At 39.4% G+C, this 14935-nt stretch overlaps 2 protein-coding genes across 6 annotated transcripts; both read left to right on the forward strand.

The window, feature by feature from the left end:
- The first annotated feature begins 3233 nt into the window (after nt 1-3233).
- Nucleotides 3234-5325, forward strand: LOC110166251 (lipopolysaccharide-induced tumor necrosis factor-alpha factor homolog). The gene is made up of 5 exons (XM_020931479.2): nt 3234-3300; nt 4265-4457; nt 4529-4582; nt 4680-4824; nt 5035-5325. Exons 2-5 carry the CDS (start codon nt 4280-4282, stop codon nt 5138-5140), a joined length of 483 nt encoding a protein of 160 aa, XP_020787138.2. The 5' UTR covers nt 3234-3300; nt 4265-4279; the 3' UTR covers nt 5141-5325.
- A 3540-nt stretch (nt 5326-8865) lies between these two features.
- gprc5bb (G protein-coupled receptor, class C, group 5, member Bb) lies at nt 8866-14487 on the forward strand. 5 transcript variants are annotated; one of them, XM_055158626.1, is made up of 6 exons: nt 8866-8998; nt 9729-10440; nt 10538-10727; nt 10874-11957; nt 13096-13208; nt 13281-14487. In XM_055158626.1, the coding sequence occupies exons 4-6, from the start codon at nt 10874-10876 to the stop codon at nt 13323-13325; spliced, it is 1242 nt and encodes a 413-aa protein (XP_055014601.1). In that variant the 5' UTR covers nt 8866-8998; nt 9729-10440; nt 10538-10727; the 3' UTR covers nt 13326-14487. The 5 variants fall into 5 exon arrangements, with proteins under 5 accessions (XP_055014601.1, XP_055014599.1, XP_055014600.1 ...); XM_055158624.1 differs by lacking the exon at nt 10538-10727 and adding an exon at nt 9593-9682 and having other exon boundaries at nt 8867-8998; nt 9754-10440; XM_055158625.1 differs by lacking the exon at nt 10538-10727 and having other exon boundaries at nt 8867-8998; nt 9729-9884; nt 10246-10440.
- Nucleotides 14488-14935: the final 448 nt, after the last annotated feature.

Below are 14935 nucleotides of genomic sequence, written 5' to 3' on the forward strand. Positions count from 1 at the left end.
TTCTCCCTACAATAAGGATTCACTGTCTGTGTAATGTGAGTGTTTAATTATGTCAATAATCAAAATAAAATCAAATTATGATCAAATTGAGTGCAGAGTGCATTTAGTCTTTCTAATCTTGTCATCTTTACATTCATTTGTGGCAGTGCAGCAAGAGGTGTACAGAGGATCTGTTTTAAAAGAAAGTCAGGTTGTTTGTAATGGTCTTTGAGCTGTGATTGACAACTACACCCACCTCAACCAGGAGTGAAAATAAAACAGGGGAGTTTACTTTCCCTGGGTCTGAAGCACAGTTGTACAATGTGAAAATATATCAATTCTGTAATGTTTGTGTAAATGTGTTTAAGTAATTGGTTATGTTTATTGTATTTTACACAAAAGCATAAATGATTTGTTATTGAATTCTTGTATAAATGAATAGTATGTGTTTACGCTTTGTTGTATAACTTGGTCAGGTCCCATCCATCCATTTTCGTCCGCTTATCCGGGGCCGGGTCGCGGGGGGAGCAGCCTAAGCAGGGACTCCCAGACTTCCTTCACCCCAGACACGTCCTCCAGCTCCTCCGGGGGGACCCCGAGGCGTTCCCAGGCCAGCCGAGAGACATAGTCCCTCCAGCGTGTCCTGGGTCTTCCCCGGGGCCTCCTCCCGGTGGGACATGCCCGGAACACCTCCCGAGGGAGGCGCCCAGGAGGCATCCGGAACAGATGCCCGAGCCACCTCAACTGGCTCCTCTCGACGTGGAGGAGCAGCGGCTCTACTCCGAGCTCCTCCCGTGTGACTGAGCTCCTCACCCTATCTCTAAGGGAGCGCCCAACCACCCTGCGGAGGAAACTCATTTCGAGCGCTTGTATCCGCGATCTCGTCCTTTCGGTCACTACCCAGAGCTCATGACCATAGGTGAGAGTAGGAACGAAGACTGACCGGTAAATCGAGAGCTTCGCCTTTCGGCTCAGCTCCCTCTTCACCACAACGGTCCGATACAGCGACCGCATCACTGCCGAAGCTGCACCGATCCGCCTGTCAATCTCACGTTCCGTCCTTCCCTCACTCGTGAACAAGACCCCGAGATACTTGAACTCCTCCACTTGAGGCAAAGACTCCCCACCCACCCGGAGAGGGCAAGCCACCTTTTTCCGGTCGAGAACCATGGCCTCGGACTTGGAAGAGCTGATCTTCATCCCAGCCGCTTCACACTCGGCTGCAAACCGCCCCAGTGCACACTGCAGGTCCTGGTTCGATGAAGCCAACAGGACAACATCGTCCGCAAACAGCAGAGATGAAATCCTGTGGTCCCCAAACCGGACCCCCTCCGGCCCCTGACTGCGCCTAGAAATTCTGTCCATAAATACAATGAACAGAACCGGTGACAAAGGGCAGCCCTGGCGGAGTCCAACATGCACCGGGAACAGGTCTGACTTACTGCCGGCAATGCGAACACAGCTCCTGCTCCGGTCATACAGGGACCGGACAGCCCTTAGCAAAGGGCCCCGGACCCCATACTCCCAGAGCACCCCCACAGGACACCACGAGGGACACGGTCGAATGCCTTCTCCAGATCCACAAAACACATGTGGACTGGTTGGGCAAACACCCATGAACCCTCGAGCACCCGATGGAGAGTGTAGAGCTGGTCCAGTGTTCCACGGCCAGGACGAAAACCACACTGCTCCTCCTGAATCCGAGGTTCGACTATCGGCCGGATTCTCCTCTCCAGTACCCTGGCATAGACCTTACCGGGAAGGCTGAGAAGTGTGATCCCCCTATAGTTGGAACACACCCTCCGGTCCCCCTTCTTATACAGAGGGACCACCACCCCGGTTTGCCAGTCCAGAGGTACTGTCCCCGACCGCCACGCGATGTTGAAGAGGCGTGTCAGCCAAGACAGCCCCACAACATCCAGAGACTTCAGGTACTCAGGACGGATCTCATCCAACCCCGGAGCCTTGCCACCAAGGAGCTTGCCAACCACCTCAGGTCAGGTTTTGTTAACAAAATGTTATATAACATTTGCATGTGTCTTATCAATATTTGTGGGAAAGCTGGAAAATTTGGACTTCTGTTGTTAATGTAAAATAACTTAATAATGAATACACAGTTCAAACAAATAAACAGAAAACAAGTAACTTAAATTAAATACAATGCAACAACCATGTGCACCCAAATAAACAGAAGTTGCCCTAACTGACAAAACCAGACTACCTTTTATACTGTCCCCAGCAGGAAGGTTCTCCCTCAGATAAGTGTCATTTCCTTTGAGAGGTAATTCAACTGTAGCAGTACACCAAATCCAGCAGGTTACTTAATGAGGGCCTAAATCAATATAAACTGTTTAAAATAAACCATACACACTAAAATACAACCATACCAAAATAAATAAACAAAAAACAAAACGCTGAAATAAAAGAAACTTAAACCAGTTCTCCTCTTCACATGGTCCAGCCCATGACCTCCCCTAGGGGCTTCAACCTGGAGCATGCTCCCTCTTTTGTCACAAAGACATGTGGAGGAACAGGTAACTTTGTCAAAGTACAACTGAAATGAATTAACAAATTAAGTAGAAATAAAGTTTAAAAATAAACAAATAAAGTTTAAATTAACAATGTGTGTGTTTGGTTTAACAAAGAACCCAGGGTTTAGAACAAACAAAGGTAGGATATGGAAAATTAAGAAATTAACAAATGTGTGAAATTAGATGAATGCTTGTTTCATGGGACAAAAACCGTCTTTGTCACAATATTTTTCATTTCATTATTTATTTCATTTGAAAGAGACAAGTAAACATTAAACACAATACAACAAAATGCTCTGGATAAGGCAGTCATAAGAATGTTTTGACTTTCACATTAAGTTCATTCCTTTGTTGCAGCAGCATTCTAAAATGTTGAACAGCACTTTTTGGGGGAAAACTCCACAATAATGCCAAACTATGTTTGTACTATGTTAAAATCATCCCTAGTAAGTGTCCACCTCACACACCAAACACTAACTGTTCTTTTGCCTCAACCCTAACAAACCCATTCAGCATGAAACCAGAGATAATTAAAATCAATGCACAATTTTGTAATCTGAGGTCTAACTAAACTAGTTCAACAATAAGTGATTGTTTAAAATGAATCTCAAAAGTAATGTTAAATATGATTTAATGAAAAACTTCAAATAGAGGTTGTGTATAGTCATTTGTAGAAGTGCCTTTGCTCCACCTTCACTAGATTTCCCGGTTGCCTTTTCAATGTCAGTGAACAGCAGAGGAGGAAGCAGCAGGCCTCTCCACTCTGACCAACTCTGCATCATTCACTCAGGTAAGGTCTAATAACTAACCTCTTTTGCTTTAAACAGATCTTTATTATTGGTAGTAGTATTAAAGTAAGCAAGACAGAAAAAGGGTCACATACTTTTAAGGAATAGTATTTGTTAGGAATGAGGAAGAATGAGGGCCAGAGAAACTGGAAAGGTAACCCCTGTTTAACCAAGCAGTACAGTGGTGGTATTTTTCTTTTCTATTATTATTATTATTATTTTTTTTTTTTTTTTACTGACATATTAAAAACTAATGTGTTAGTTTATTGCTTGAACTATAAATCTTAGAATGGAGTGTCAAAAAACAGATGTTACCATGGAAACCCACCATGTTTGTGGCAGTAGTGCAAAACTCTCAAAAGAGATGAGATATAATATATATATCATAGCCACAACATTCAAAACTGAACAAAAGCATGGTGGAACAACGCTATAAACTGCTGGTAAATGCATCTATGCCTAGTATTTAGGATCTTAAAATCTCCATTAGTTTAAGAAGTTCACTGAAAAGTCTGAGGTGTGACGTTAGTAGAATGTGCTATTCCAGTCCTGAGCTCAAAGTGCTTCCCTTCTGAAATGCTGCTTTACTGGTAAATCTTAATTTACAATAAACACTTCCAGATCTCTATCTCTATTAGTTCTGTCCTCACATAACATATTTATGGCAATTATAAAAACAGAGGTAGGCAGCAGTGCAAAACTCTAAGATATATTAGCCATAAGATTGGGAGTTTTGTTGATGTTTGGTCTTATTGCTGTTGAGCTCATTTTTGAGGAACTACTGAATTCATCTTGATGATTTGATGCATGTAATGGCTACAGAAGGCTCTATAACTGGATCAGCAACAATGTGATGATGACAGGTTTGTCACCTGGAATCATCAAATGACATCTACTGCAGTGTTTATTGAACCTGTTTGTCATGCTTCCAATGTGATCTGTCACTTATATTCTTTTTCTTTTCAGGTATAGGTGACCATAATGGAAAAAGGTCAGGAGCCCATGCCCATGCCCATGCCCATGCCTACTATGCCCAACCCATCTGTACCCGGTGAGCCGTACCCACCTGTACCCGCACAGCAGGACAATACACCTGTCCCTCCACAGTACACAGAGTACAATGTAGGGATGTATGCTCCTCAGCCAGTGATACAACCTGGTAAGACAAAGAAGAATTAGGTTATGCATATTTCAAATGAACAAGATACTCACAGCCTTTCTATTTTCCAGTTCAACAAGTTATTTATCATTACCAAGCCCAGCCTCAACCTCTAGTTCAACCTGGTGTGTAACTCAAAAAATATCCACTAGTGAATGAAAGAAACTGTCAAAATGTCTACCAGTGAATGAGAATTGTTCAAGAAATTTACTTTTTATCTAGCCAGCGTGGTCATGGTCCAACCAAAGCCCACAGACTCCCCTGGACGGATGCAGTGTCCTCACTGCCAAAACAATGTGGTAACTACAATAAAATACAAGAATGGGCTGCTCACTTGGCTCATCTGTGGAACATTGGGTGTCTTTGGGTGAGTACAATTTTATATATTAGTTTAACATACATTTTACTTCTCTCATTTCCATTCTCTCCATCATCATAAGATCCAAACAGAGCATTACTTTATAAATGTTTTCTTGTGTAGATTTTCAGCATGTTCAAAAAACATATTTGTTGTTATGTACAATTATACACTGTGCATATTTCATGTATGCTGATTTATTGTGACATGGCCCTGCAGAGTCTGGCCCTGCTGTTTGATCCCATTCTGTGTGAGTTCCTGTAAAGATGTGGAGCACAGTTGTCCGGCATGCCAGGGTGTCATTCATCTACACAAACGCATGTGAGGCATAGCGGTGGAGACTACAAAAAAACTTCAATCTGTAAACTCAAATGTGGCCCTGTTCTACTGTGTGCTGCCCAAAGGAACAGCATATAGAACACTGACATATAATACAGCTGTAAAATATTTATATTTTTTAAATGACTGTAAATTATAGGTGTAGTATGTATAAATTGTTTACAGAAATGAGATGACTATATAGCTTGTGATCAATCAAGGAATTTCAATTTATATGCAACTGACATACAGTATATTATGTATGCCAACATGTGAAAACCTGTGGAAAAAAAACATGGACACCCAAAGAAGCTGGGCAAACTTGTATAATATGGGGTCCATCACCACTGTGTGATCAATTTAATGGCTTGTCAGATTCAGTTTTTGGTTTAAGTACAAAATAAATAAATAAGAGAGAAAAGAGAAAATTAAATAATAATATAATGAAATGAAATAAAATTGTTAATAAATAAAATGAACTGAAGGGCTCTGTGTCTTTTCCCTTTTCTTTTGTTATTATTATTATTGTGTAGTTATTTAATTTTATAATTTAATTCATTATTTCTATATGGGTTTGGTTACAGTATATATACAATATATAGTAATAAATAAAAAGAGAGATTACTATGCAAAAAGAAGAACTTCGGCTGTACTCAGTCCATCAGGCACTATAATTTTCCACTAGCTCCAGTAGCATTGTGATATACATTATTTTCTGGAAGCTTTAGGAGGCAGTTTCAGCAGAAGAGAGGATTTGTGGGAGAATCTAGCGAAGACCAGGCAATTGGTCTTATGGCTTACTTTTGTAATATACCTGAAGTTTTGCAATGTATGTAGAATAAGCGTTATACCATATTGCAATAATTCAGGTGAGACTCAAACAAGGATCTATATGTTAACAGCACTTTAAATGGCAGATCATTTACAGACTGGTCTATATAAATTCCTTGAAATTTAGTTGATTTAACTTGCTGGATAGTTTGACCATCTATATTTATGTTTATATTCACTGGAGCTATGTCCGTTTGAAAAAAATAAATAAAATAAAACTAACAAACACACACACACACAGACAAACACAAAAACAATGAAAAAAAGATTTATTAATATTTAAGCGCAGTTTGTTGCATTTGAACCAAGTATTTACCTTTACTAGATGCTCATTTTAAGGTTTTCCTAACTGGTCCAGATTTTTATGTGACATAAATTTGTGTCAGATTGTGTCATCAGCATACAGTATTTTGTGAATGTGACTGGAACAAAAAACAAAGTCATTTATGTAAATAATAAATAGGAGTGGCCCCATAAAGGATCCTTGTGCAACTCCAGGCTCAATCATTCTTGTGTCTGAATTGTGTGCCTCAGCATGCACATACTGCTCCTTTCCACAAAGAGTTGTAATTCATAAGGCCCAATACTCTATATTTTGACCTCAACAAAGATGCATTACTAGGGCTGGGCAAAAATATCAGATTTTTCCCTTGCATTATCTGACAGCCGTAATTGCACAGCCGTAAGTACAAAATATTCTATAAAGTCATCTACTAAGACCAAATCTTTATTTATTTATTAAATTTTTTTTTTTTTTTTTAATTAATCAGACAAACAGAAAAGAGCAATTTTGAAAATATATATTTTATTAACTATAAATGTATATACATTTTGTGGTATTTCATGGAAAAAACAAACAAACAAACAAAAAAAAAAAACACACACACAGAGCTCCATCTACTGGACATGTGATCAACACACAGCACTTGCAGATGGCCCATCGACTGCCTTTTCTATTGTTCGTGAACACAATCATTTTATTCTAATAGCAGGATATATTTGCATAATTATGTGGAGTGAATTGTGTGGGTAAAGTATAATTACTGGTAGATTTTTGTCGTGATAGATTGCTCAAATTACTATGCACATGGTAATCATCTAAAAGGGCAGCTAATGGGAGAGTGAGAGCAATAGGCATTGTTATTCAGAAAGACATGATTACAAGTGATTTTTAAAAAGCACATTTTGTTCCTGTTTATTGCCATGCACACTTTTCAGTTTGTGCATAGATTAAAGTTTGCACTACAACTGAAATGTGAAAATGTGTTATTATAGTAGTAAAAGCCACAAACAAGATAACTGTACCTTAAAGATGCAATGTGTAACTTTTCTGGTGGGTCCATCAAATGCTTTTCTTCATGAAGGTCTTGCTTTGTCTGGAATGTTTCACAGTATGGTATTAAACCTTCCTATCATCATGGAGACCAAACTGGTTACAGGTCAGACCTGTGGAGAGGCAATCCCGCTTACAGTCAGAATGCCTGTTTTCCTGGGTATTTTTGAGCTATAAAACCACTTGTAATTGAATAAATAAGTAAGGTATAACAGTTTAATGTCATAATGTGGAATATTCCAGGCAGAGCACTGACATATCCATAGGAACAGGCAGGTGATGAACCCCCAACCAAAAAGTCTATCTTTAAGTGAAGGTGAGCAATATATAGAAAAAAAATATAACATTGTTCTTTTGAAAATATTAACATTTTGACAAGTGTAAATAAGTATGCAAGGGTATATAAGTATCTAAGTGCCTATATTAAAACTATTTTGTTTAAATGCTGAAAAAAAAAGTTGATTTAAAAGTAAAACGGATTTACAGTGTTTTTGTCACGAGAGTTCAAAGCTTCAAATAGTTTGTGCACATGGGTTAAAGTAATATTAGTAAAAGTCTTAAAACTATAGAGATCACAATTGTATATTTGGGTGATAAAAGTGATAAAACAAGACATTTACATGGCATGATGTGGCACCTTTTTCATGGATTGGAGAAACATTGTCTAAACATTGTCACTGGATCAAGCAAAAAAAAAAAAAAAAAAAGCTATTCATTTCATTGTTATCATCCATACCTACTATACTTCTAATTACTTCTTCTTTTAAATTTTGATTTAAAAATGCATAATTATTGGTGGATTTCAGATTGATGTCACACTGATGTCATACGGAGGGCAAGTGACAGTTTTGCCTCATGAAATATCCAAAAGGTAAATTCACTAATGTTAACCTGATCATTTCTATTTGTGACTTGACCCAAGAATTCACTGTATCACAACTAAATCTGCATTTTAACATTATTATTTTTAGCTGCCCCAATTTGCATTAAATAATATTGGTTTATAGAATATTATGAAAACATCTAAAACCCAGTAATATTATGTCTGGACAGAAATAAAGGATGTAATCATACAATAATTTTATAAATACATTTTCTAACCATTAACACACTTTACGTAAATTCTAATGGTTAGGTGGGTAAATGTGACAGTGGGATAGAATATGTTAGATACCAAAATCAAAATCTTCACCATTTTGGTTAGTTAAAGTGTTGCTGTTCAGCCCTGGTCCATTCTTCATAAACTCCTGTTGAAGTGACCAGTGGATTAAAGAGATTAGGAATGAAGACCGGAGTTAGTCAGCACTTCTCTGTCACCCACATCCCATCCTCTCAATGAAGAGGCAACTGATCCTTTACAGAGCTCATCCCCAACAACAGCTGACCAAAGTGCTCAGCAAATTTAAGGAACTGAAACTTATTACTCCATATTAGTGTTATCACAATGCAAAAAATAGAGAAATGCTCAATACTTAAAGAGCCCATATTACGCAATTTTCTAATTTTGTTATAATGTTGTTTCCTCATCACAAACAGACCTGGAGTTTTGATTCAGTTTTGATTTTGTTTTGATTCATTCACACAAGTTTAAAACAAAAACCCTGCATATTTAGGCTGAGTTCTGGAATTGCCTCTATTGTCTCTTCTGAACAAAATGTAAATAGTAGCTGTTAACTCGAAATGAACAAAACACAACTCCAGGTATGTTTTTTTTTTAACATGATAGCAACGTTATAACAAGCCTTAAAGCTTACAAGAGTCAATTTTGTGTGATACAGGACTTTTAAAAGAGATGTCAATACCACAAGCATAATAAAAAAACAATACAGAATAATAACTTTGTATATTATCCTGTGTCTTTTAAATAGTTTAAGACTAATAGAAAACTATTAAGGAAAGATTCAACTTTGTCTTATTTATGTCATTTCTTCAATATCAATTCCTCAACTGAGTATCTAGTTTCAATATTAGTTTGAGTATAGAGTGGTATCTGGGTATCAAATGTTTTCACATAAGTCATAACTCATGTAAGATTTGAAAGAGAAGAGTGTTAGAAAATAAACAATAGTATTTTTAAGTATTTATCAAGACAATATTGTCAACATATCATGACTTTAGTGAAGTTTTGGACTCACCTTCTAACTCAACAGTGAACAAGTCTTTCTACAAATGCACACCACTTTGTACGCCCCCTGTTTGACCCCTTAAGCCCACTGATTCCTGTCACCATCAATCTCTCACTACTCACTGATCCTTACTGTCTCAATTAGCTCAGAAAGTCCTTTATTTTCATAGATGTCACGGTCAAGCTCTCACATGAATCTATCTACACGGGAAACGACTGCCAACGGACACTTGGCTGAATCATGCCTTTGAGGATGTTATGTAATACACTTACCCACGTAGATTGAGTGCTTACCTGTGTTCACAGTGTAAATCCCTTCTTCATTTGACAGTGGACTTCAGGCTACTTGCCGTTTCTCGACATCTCTTCATCCGCTGTTGCGCTGTGTAAGAAATATGCATAAAGGATTAAAAGGAAGCAATGGGAGCATGGCAGAAGGATGAGATAGATATGTGCAAACACGTGAGTAATGCTGTGGACTGGCTGTGAGGTGAGGTATACGGCATTTCCTATACTCTCCCCGGTAACGCAGGTGGGCGATCCGTTTGCGTGTGTGGGTGAGTGGGTGAGACGCATCTCTGCTGACACCTCCGCACAAACGGTGTGAAGCAGAGAGAGAAAGAGAGAAAGAAAGAGAGAAAGAGAGAGAGAAAGAGAGAGAGAAAGAGAGAGAGAGGGAGCACAGTGCGGAGAAATGTAGGAAAAGAAGAGACAGAACACAAAGAGGACAGACGGACCAAGAGAAGGCAGAAGATATATTTGACTATGTGGGTGTGTGGACAGCTAAGACATGCATCATAATTGTGGATCTGTCTCTGAGCAGCCGGACAAGTCACAGACACAGCAGGACGCCAGTGGTTGAACAAAGTGTGGAGCCTATTGTACTTGTAATCACTGGGCGCGCTGACTTCAGAGGAGAGAGAGGCTTTGTTTTCCTCAGACAAAATGGAAACGCTCTCTGTTACGCTGTGTAAAAGATCCAATTAACCAGGATTCAAATCATTCCAAGGGATCAGAGGTGTGTATATTTTGTTTTGATTTGTCTTTGTTCACAGCATTTGCATAATTAGTTGAGTTGTTTACAATGTTTATCTAAACCCGTAATGTTTTTGAAGATGGTGAATGTGCTGATCAAGTGGTGTGCCTGGGAAATATCATGGATGAATATTGAGCAGTCATTTAGCTTTTGGAGACAGAAAATGACTCCTGAAAGGCCAGTATTAGCTGTAGTCGTCCCACGCTGTTTCCCGTTCCCATGGAAACCAGTGCCTAGTGCTAAATGCAGTTCTCATCTGTGACACCAGTGTGAGTGTTTCTGAGTTAGACATTTGCAGAATAATAGGCGCATTACAGTAATGACTCTTATATAACAGCAGCTGTTAACAAAGCAGTATGTACCAGCGCTGCCTGTGCTTTAACGCTTTCATAGGTTTTTACTTTCTGTTTCTAAGATGGCCGTTGGCTCTGTCATCATCTGCCTGGTATCTCTGTTGAGCCAGGCTTCGGCCCAGGTCTCCCCCCCTCCTCCGCGGGGGTGCAGTGTGGATGTGGACCCTCCCTACAGAGTTCTGTGTGATCTAGAGGCCGTGTGGGGTGTGGTGCTGGAGGCAGTGGCCTGTTGTGGGGGGCTCACCTCTCTGGTCGTCTCAGTCTTCATGTTGGTCAAACTGCGCTCCATATCGGACCCAGCTCGGCGTTCTGGCCTGGGTCCTCTCCTCTTGCTCCTGACCACTCTCTTGGGGCTGTTCACCATCTCTCTGGCCTTTCTGGTAGGGAAGAACCAGTGGCTGTGTGTGGTGCGCAGGGCCTTCTGGGGACCCCTCTTTGCCCTGTGCTTCTCCAGTCTGGTGGTGCAGGGAGTGAGACTGCGGAGGCTTGTGGCTGGAAGGACGAGCCCCTCAGGCAGCACACTGGCAGCTCTGGGCCTGGCTCTGGCCCTGGTTCAAGGCATCATTTCTGCTGAGTGGGTTCTTCTGACAGTGATCAGAGAGGGCCACCCAGCTTGTGAATACCCACCTTTGGACTTTGCCCTTATTTGCAGCTACACACTGGGCTTGCTCCTCATAGCGATGGGCCTATCTTTAGGGGTGGTCCTGTGTGGAGGGGAGCTGGGGGCAGATGGAGGAGGCAGTGACGATGACAGAGAGTCTGAAAGTGAGAAGAGGAGGTGGAAGTGTAACGCTGTGTGGCTGTTCCTATCCTGCCTCACATCAGCGCTGCTTTGGGTGGCCTGGCTTGGCTTCTATCTATACGGCAGCCAGGCGCTCAAGGCCAAGGCCAAAGCAGAGAGATCTGGGAAAGGAGAGAACAGAGACATGAGGGTGCTGGATGAACCTGCTCTTGCTGTGGCTCTAGTGATCCAGGGCTGGATTTTACTGCTGTTCCACGCCATCCCAGAGGTACACCTGAGCCTCAGGACACCCCTTGAGTCGGCCACGCAGGACTACTATGAGACCAGTAAGACCAGCGCCTCTTCCCACTTTGAAGAAACATCACACTCTCACAGACCCTTTGCAATGGAGGACCAGAATGAAAGTAGGTTTCATTGATTGAATATGTTTACAATATGTTTGTTTGCAGTGATGTGAACACAAACTGAGATAAAATATGCCCTTAAATTTGCTTCCACATGTTATGTCAGAGCTGTTGCCTGGTAACTGATAACAACAGACTTCAGATTTAGCCTTAAAACTAGACACACCTCCAAGCCTCAGTGTTTTGTTTGAGGAACAACTGTGAATTACAGCACGCAAATACATGAATCAAAAGACTGATTCAATGTTTTGAATTTCATAATTTTAAATATTATTAAAAGTTCTGGTCTTATAGGTTCTTGATATGAAAATAAATAAGTACATGACATAATATTTAAAAATGTCATCCTATTGATTTTTTATACCCAAGCAACTGCATATGTTTATGATTATTCTCCTTGTTATTGTGAATTGTATTCCGTTTATTAGCTTACCTAGATATCTGATTTGTAGCTCATATTCATTTTCATGTAGAATCCTCCACCCATTTTTAGCGCCTGAATCTTCTGCAGTATGTATCGTATGAGTCATTTCACTTGGATGGCTCTTGGTACAGACGGAGGAATAAGCCAAAAGCATCTAGGTTAAACACAAAGGACCAGGCTGAGAAAAGATTAAAGCAGCCTTTAAAAATGCAGCTACTGTACAGTGATACTTACTGTGACAGAAAACAGGTAACAAAGAGGAGCATTATGTAATCAAGGTCCTTAACAACAAGTGGAGGGACAGCATCAGGCCACTGCAGTGAGAAAGAGGCAACAGCGCAATTATCAGTATTATAGAGAAGACGATGTAAATTAAATGTACCTCATAATCATAATCATGTTGTAAATGTGATATTCTCTATATTTGTATACTTCTGCTTCTAAAATTTACCTGCCCAGATTACAGTACAAAAGGCACTGAAACTAATCTTGGTTTCACTAATCTACATCCTGTTGTTGTGATCCAGGAAATGCTCCCCATTGTTTTAGTCCATACAGCTTTATTTCACTTTCTGCTGTCTAATTAATTAATTTAATGTAGTCAGCAGTTGATATGACAACAGTTTATAGTGTTCTTTAATCAATGCATATAACAGGATTTCAGAAATACATTGTTAATACACAAATCCTGCTTTTTGTAATTTTTCACTGTAGGTCTTCGTAGTGGGACATATCACAGCAGCCATGGAAGCGTGCGACCTGGTGTTGCCTTTAGAGGTCATGTCTACCAGCCCACTGAGATGGCTCTAGTAATGAATGGCGGCACAGTAAGTGAGGCCTCAGACTTGGGCTTTTGTGAATGTTATCAAGATACTAAACAACTGTATTTTTACTTTCAGATGCCCACGGCTCCAGTTAACTACACAGGGAGAAGGTTATGGTAAATGAATCAGATAGACATTTGTGTTTTCCAAGAATAAGAAACTCTGCACTGCACTGAGAACATAACAATGAAAGCTTTGTGATGGGTTTGAGATGTTTGAGGATTGTGCACAACTTTATTCCAAAATCTGAAAATGGGTCTTTATAGGTAAGGTGTCAGTAACATAGTGTAAAAGCTGGTCTTTAGATTATTTATGCTGCTGCTGGGAAAAATAAATATTTGAATGTAGTAATAAGAAGCCATTTTGCCTGATAGCTCCAAGTTCAAATGGTTGCCATAGCTATACACGTTTGCATTTTAGCTCTGCCACAAGTTACAAACTTGGATGCTATCATAAATTATTCTGCATTTAAAGCCTATAGCCTTTGTTTCCAAACTTCACTATTGAGCTCTCTACCAATGCTACTATAGATGTAATTTTGAGATTTGGGGTGAAGCAAGAAGCCATCTATTAGTGCACTGCAAATATGACAGTGTGATATAGAATGTTGCACTTTATCTAATGTTGTGAGTGCTTTTTATGAGTCACCTGAATTGCATGAAACGGGTGATGTAGTCAATTTGTATTTTCAGTATTTCATTGTATTTTGGTCAATGTACAGAAATACATGTAAATGTTTACAAATCCTTGTAATTGGTCAAGCTTGTACCTACAGTTTATTATGGCAATTTATACTCAAAGCTCAGATCCGTTTCACCTAGGTTTCTACCATTCTACCAGACACATTGTTGCTATTTGAAAAACAGTGTTTGTAAAAGTGAATTACTGAACCACACAAAACAAGATCTTGTAGTGCTTAATATTCCTTGCGTTTAATCTTAGTGCTCAGTAGGCTATGTTCACATTTTTTGTGCTTTGACGACATACTGAATGCATTTTTGTATGTGTTTTATTATTATTTTTTTTAATTAAAGTATAATACAGTATTTTAATGGTTACTGTTATATGGCAGCTTTACATGAGTTGTACGTGTTTAGCAGAGCGTGATTTATACATTTGTTGATGGTCCTAAACTGCCTTCTGATCTGGTGGTACCAATCTCACAGAATGTCAACTTATTATGTAACTTTAAAAAGTTGCAGGCAATATTTTAAGAGCACAAACCAGTCAAGTTTACAGCTGTATCTCTGTTGTGCAAATTTTAGAGCTATTAAATAAAAGTCCATGTCATCAAATAAAAGCCTTTTTGATGCTCATTACAAATACTTTGCCCTACGCTTTATCTTTACATTGCTCATGTTATATCACTAAAACACATCAATATATCAAATAATTGAACACGGTATCATCCATGTTTGACTGTCACTAACGCCATTATTTTCTATTGAAGAGGTACCCTGGCCCATGTGAACCTTTTACCCTTGGCCCAAACATTCTGTGGATGGCCACGTAAGTGTATACAAAACAATGGATAAATTTACCTTGGTGATACTTCGGGCTAGGGGTGTTCTATGTGTATCTCTATGGTGGAATGTTCCACAGATACCATAATGACATAATGCACACATTAGCAAACATTGTTAAAAAGTTAGCTAGGTTAGATATTCTGGAAACTTGATCCATTTTCTTCCTCTTTATCCGATTTAAACAAGATATTTGATAAATACAAG

Source organism: Boleophthalmus pectinirostris, unplaced genomic scaffold (genome assembly GCF_026225935.1).
Source record: "Boleophthalmus pectinirostris isolate CB_2022bp ecotype Guang Dong unplaced genomic scaffold, ASM2622593v1 HiC_scaffold_22, whole genome shotgun sequence".
Classification (NCBI taxonomy): Eukaryota; Metazoa; Chordata; class Actinopteri; order Gobiiformes; family Gobiidae; genus Boleophthalmus; species Boleophthalmus pectinirostris.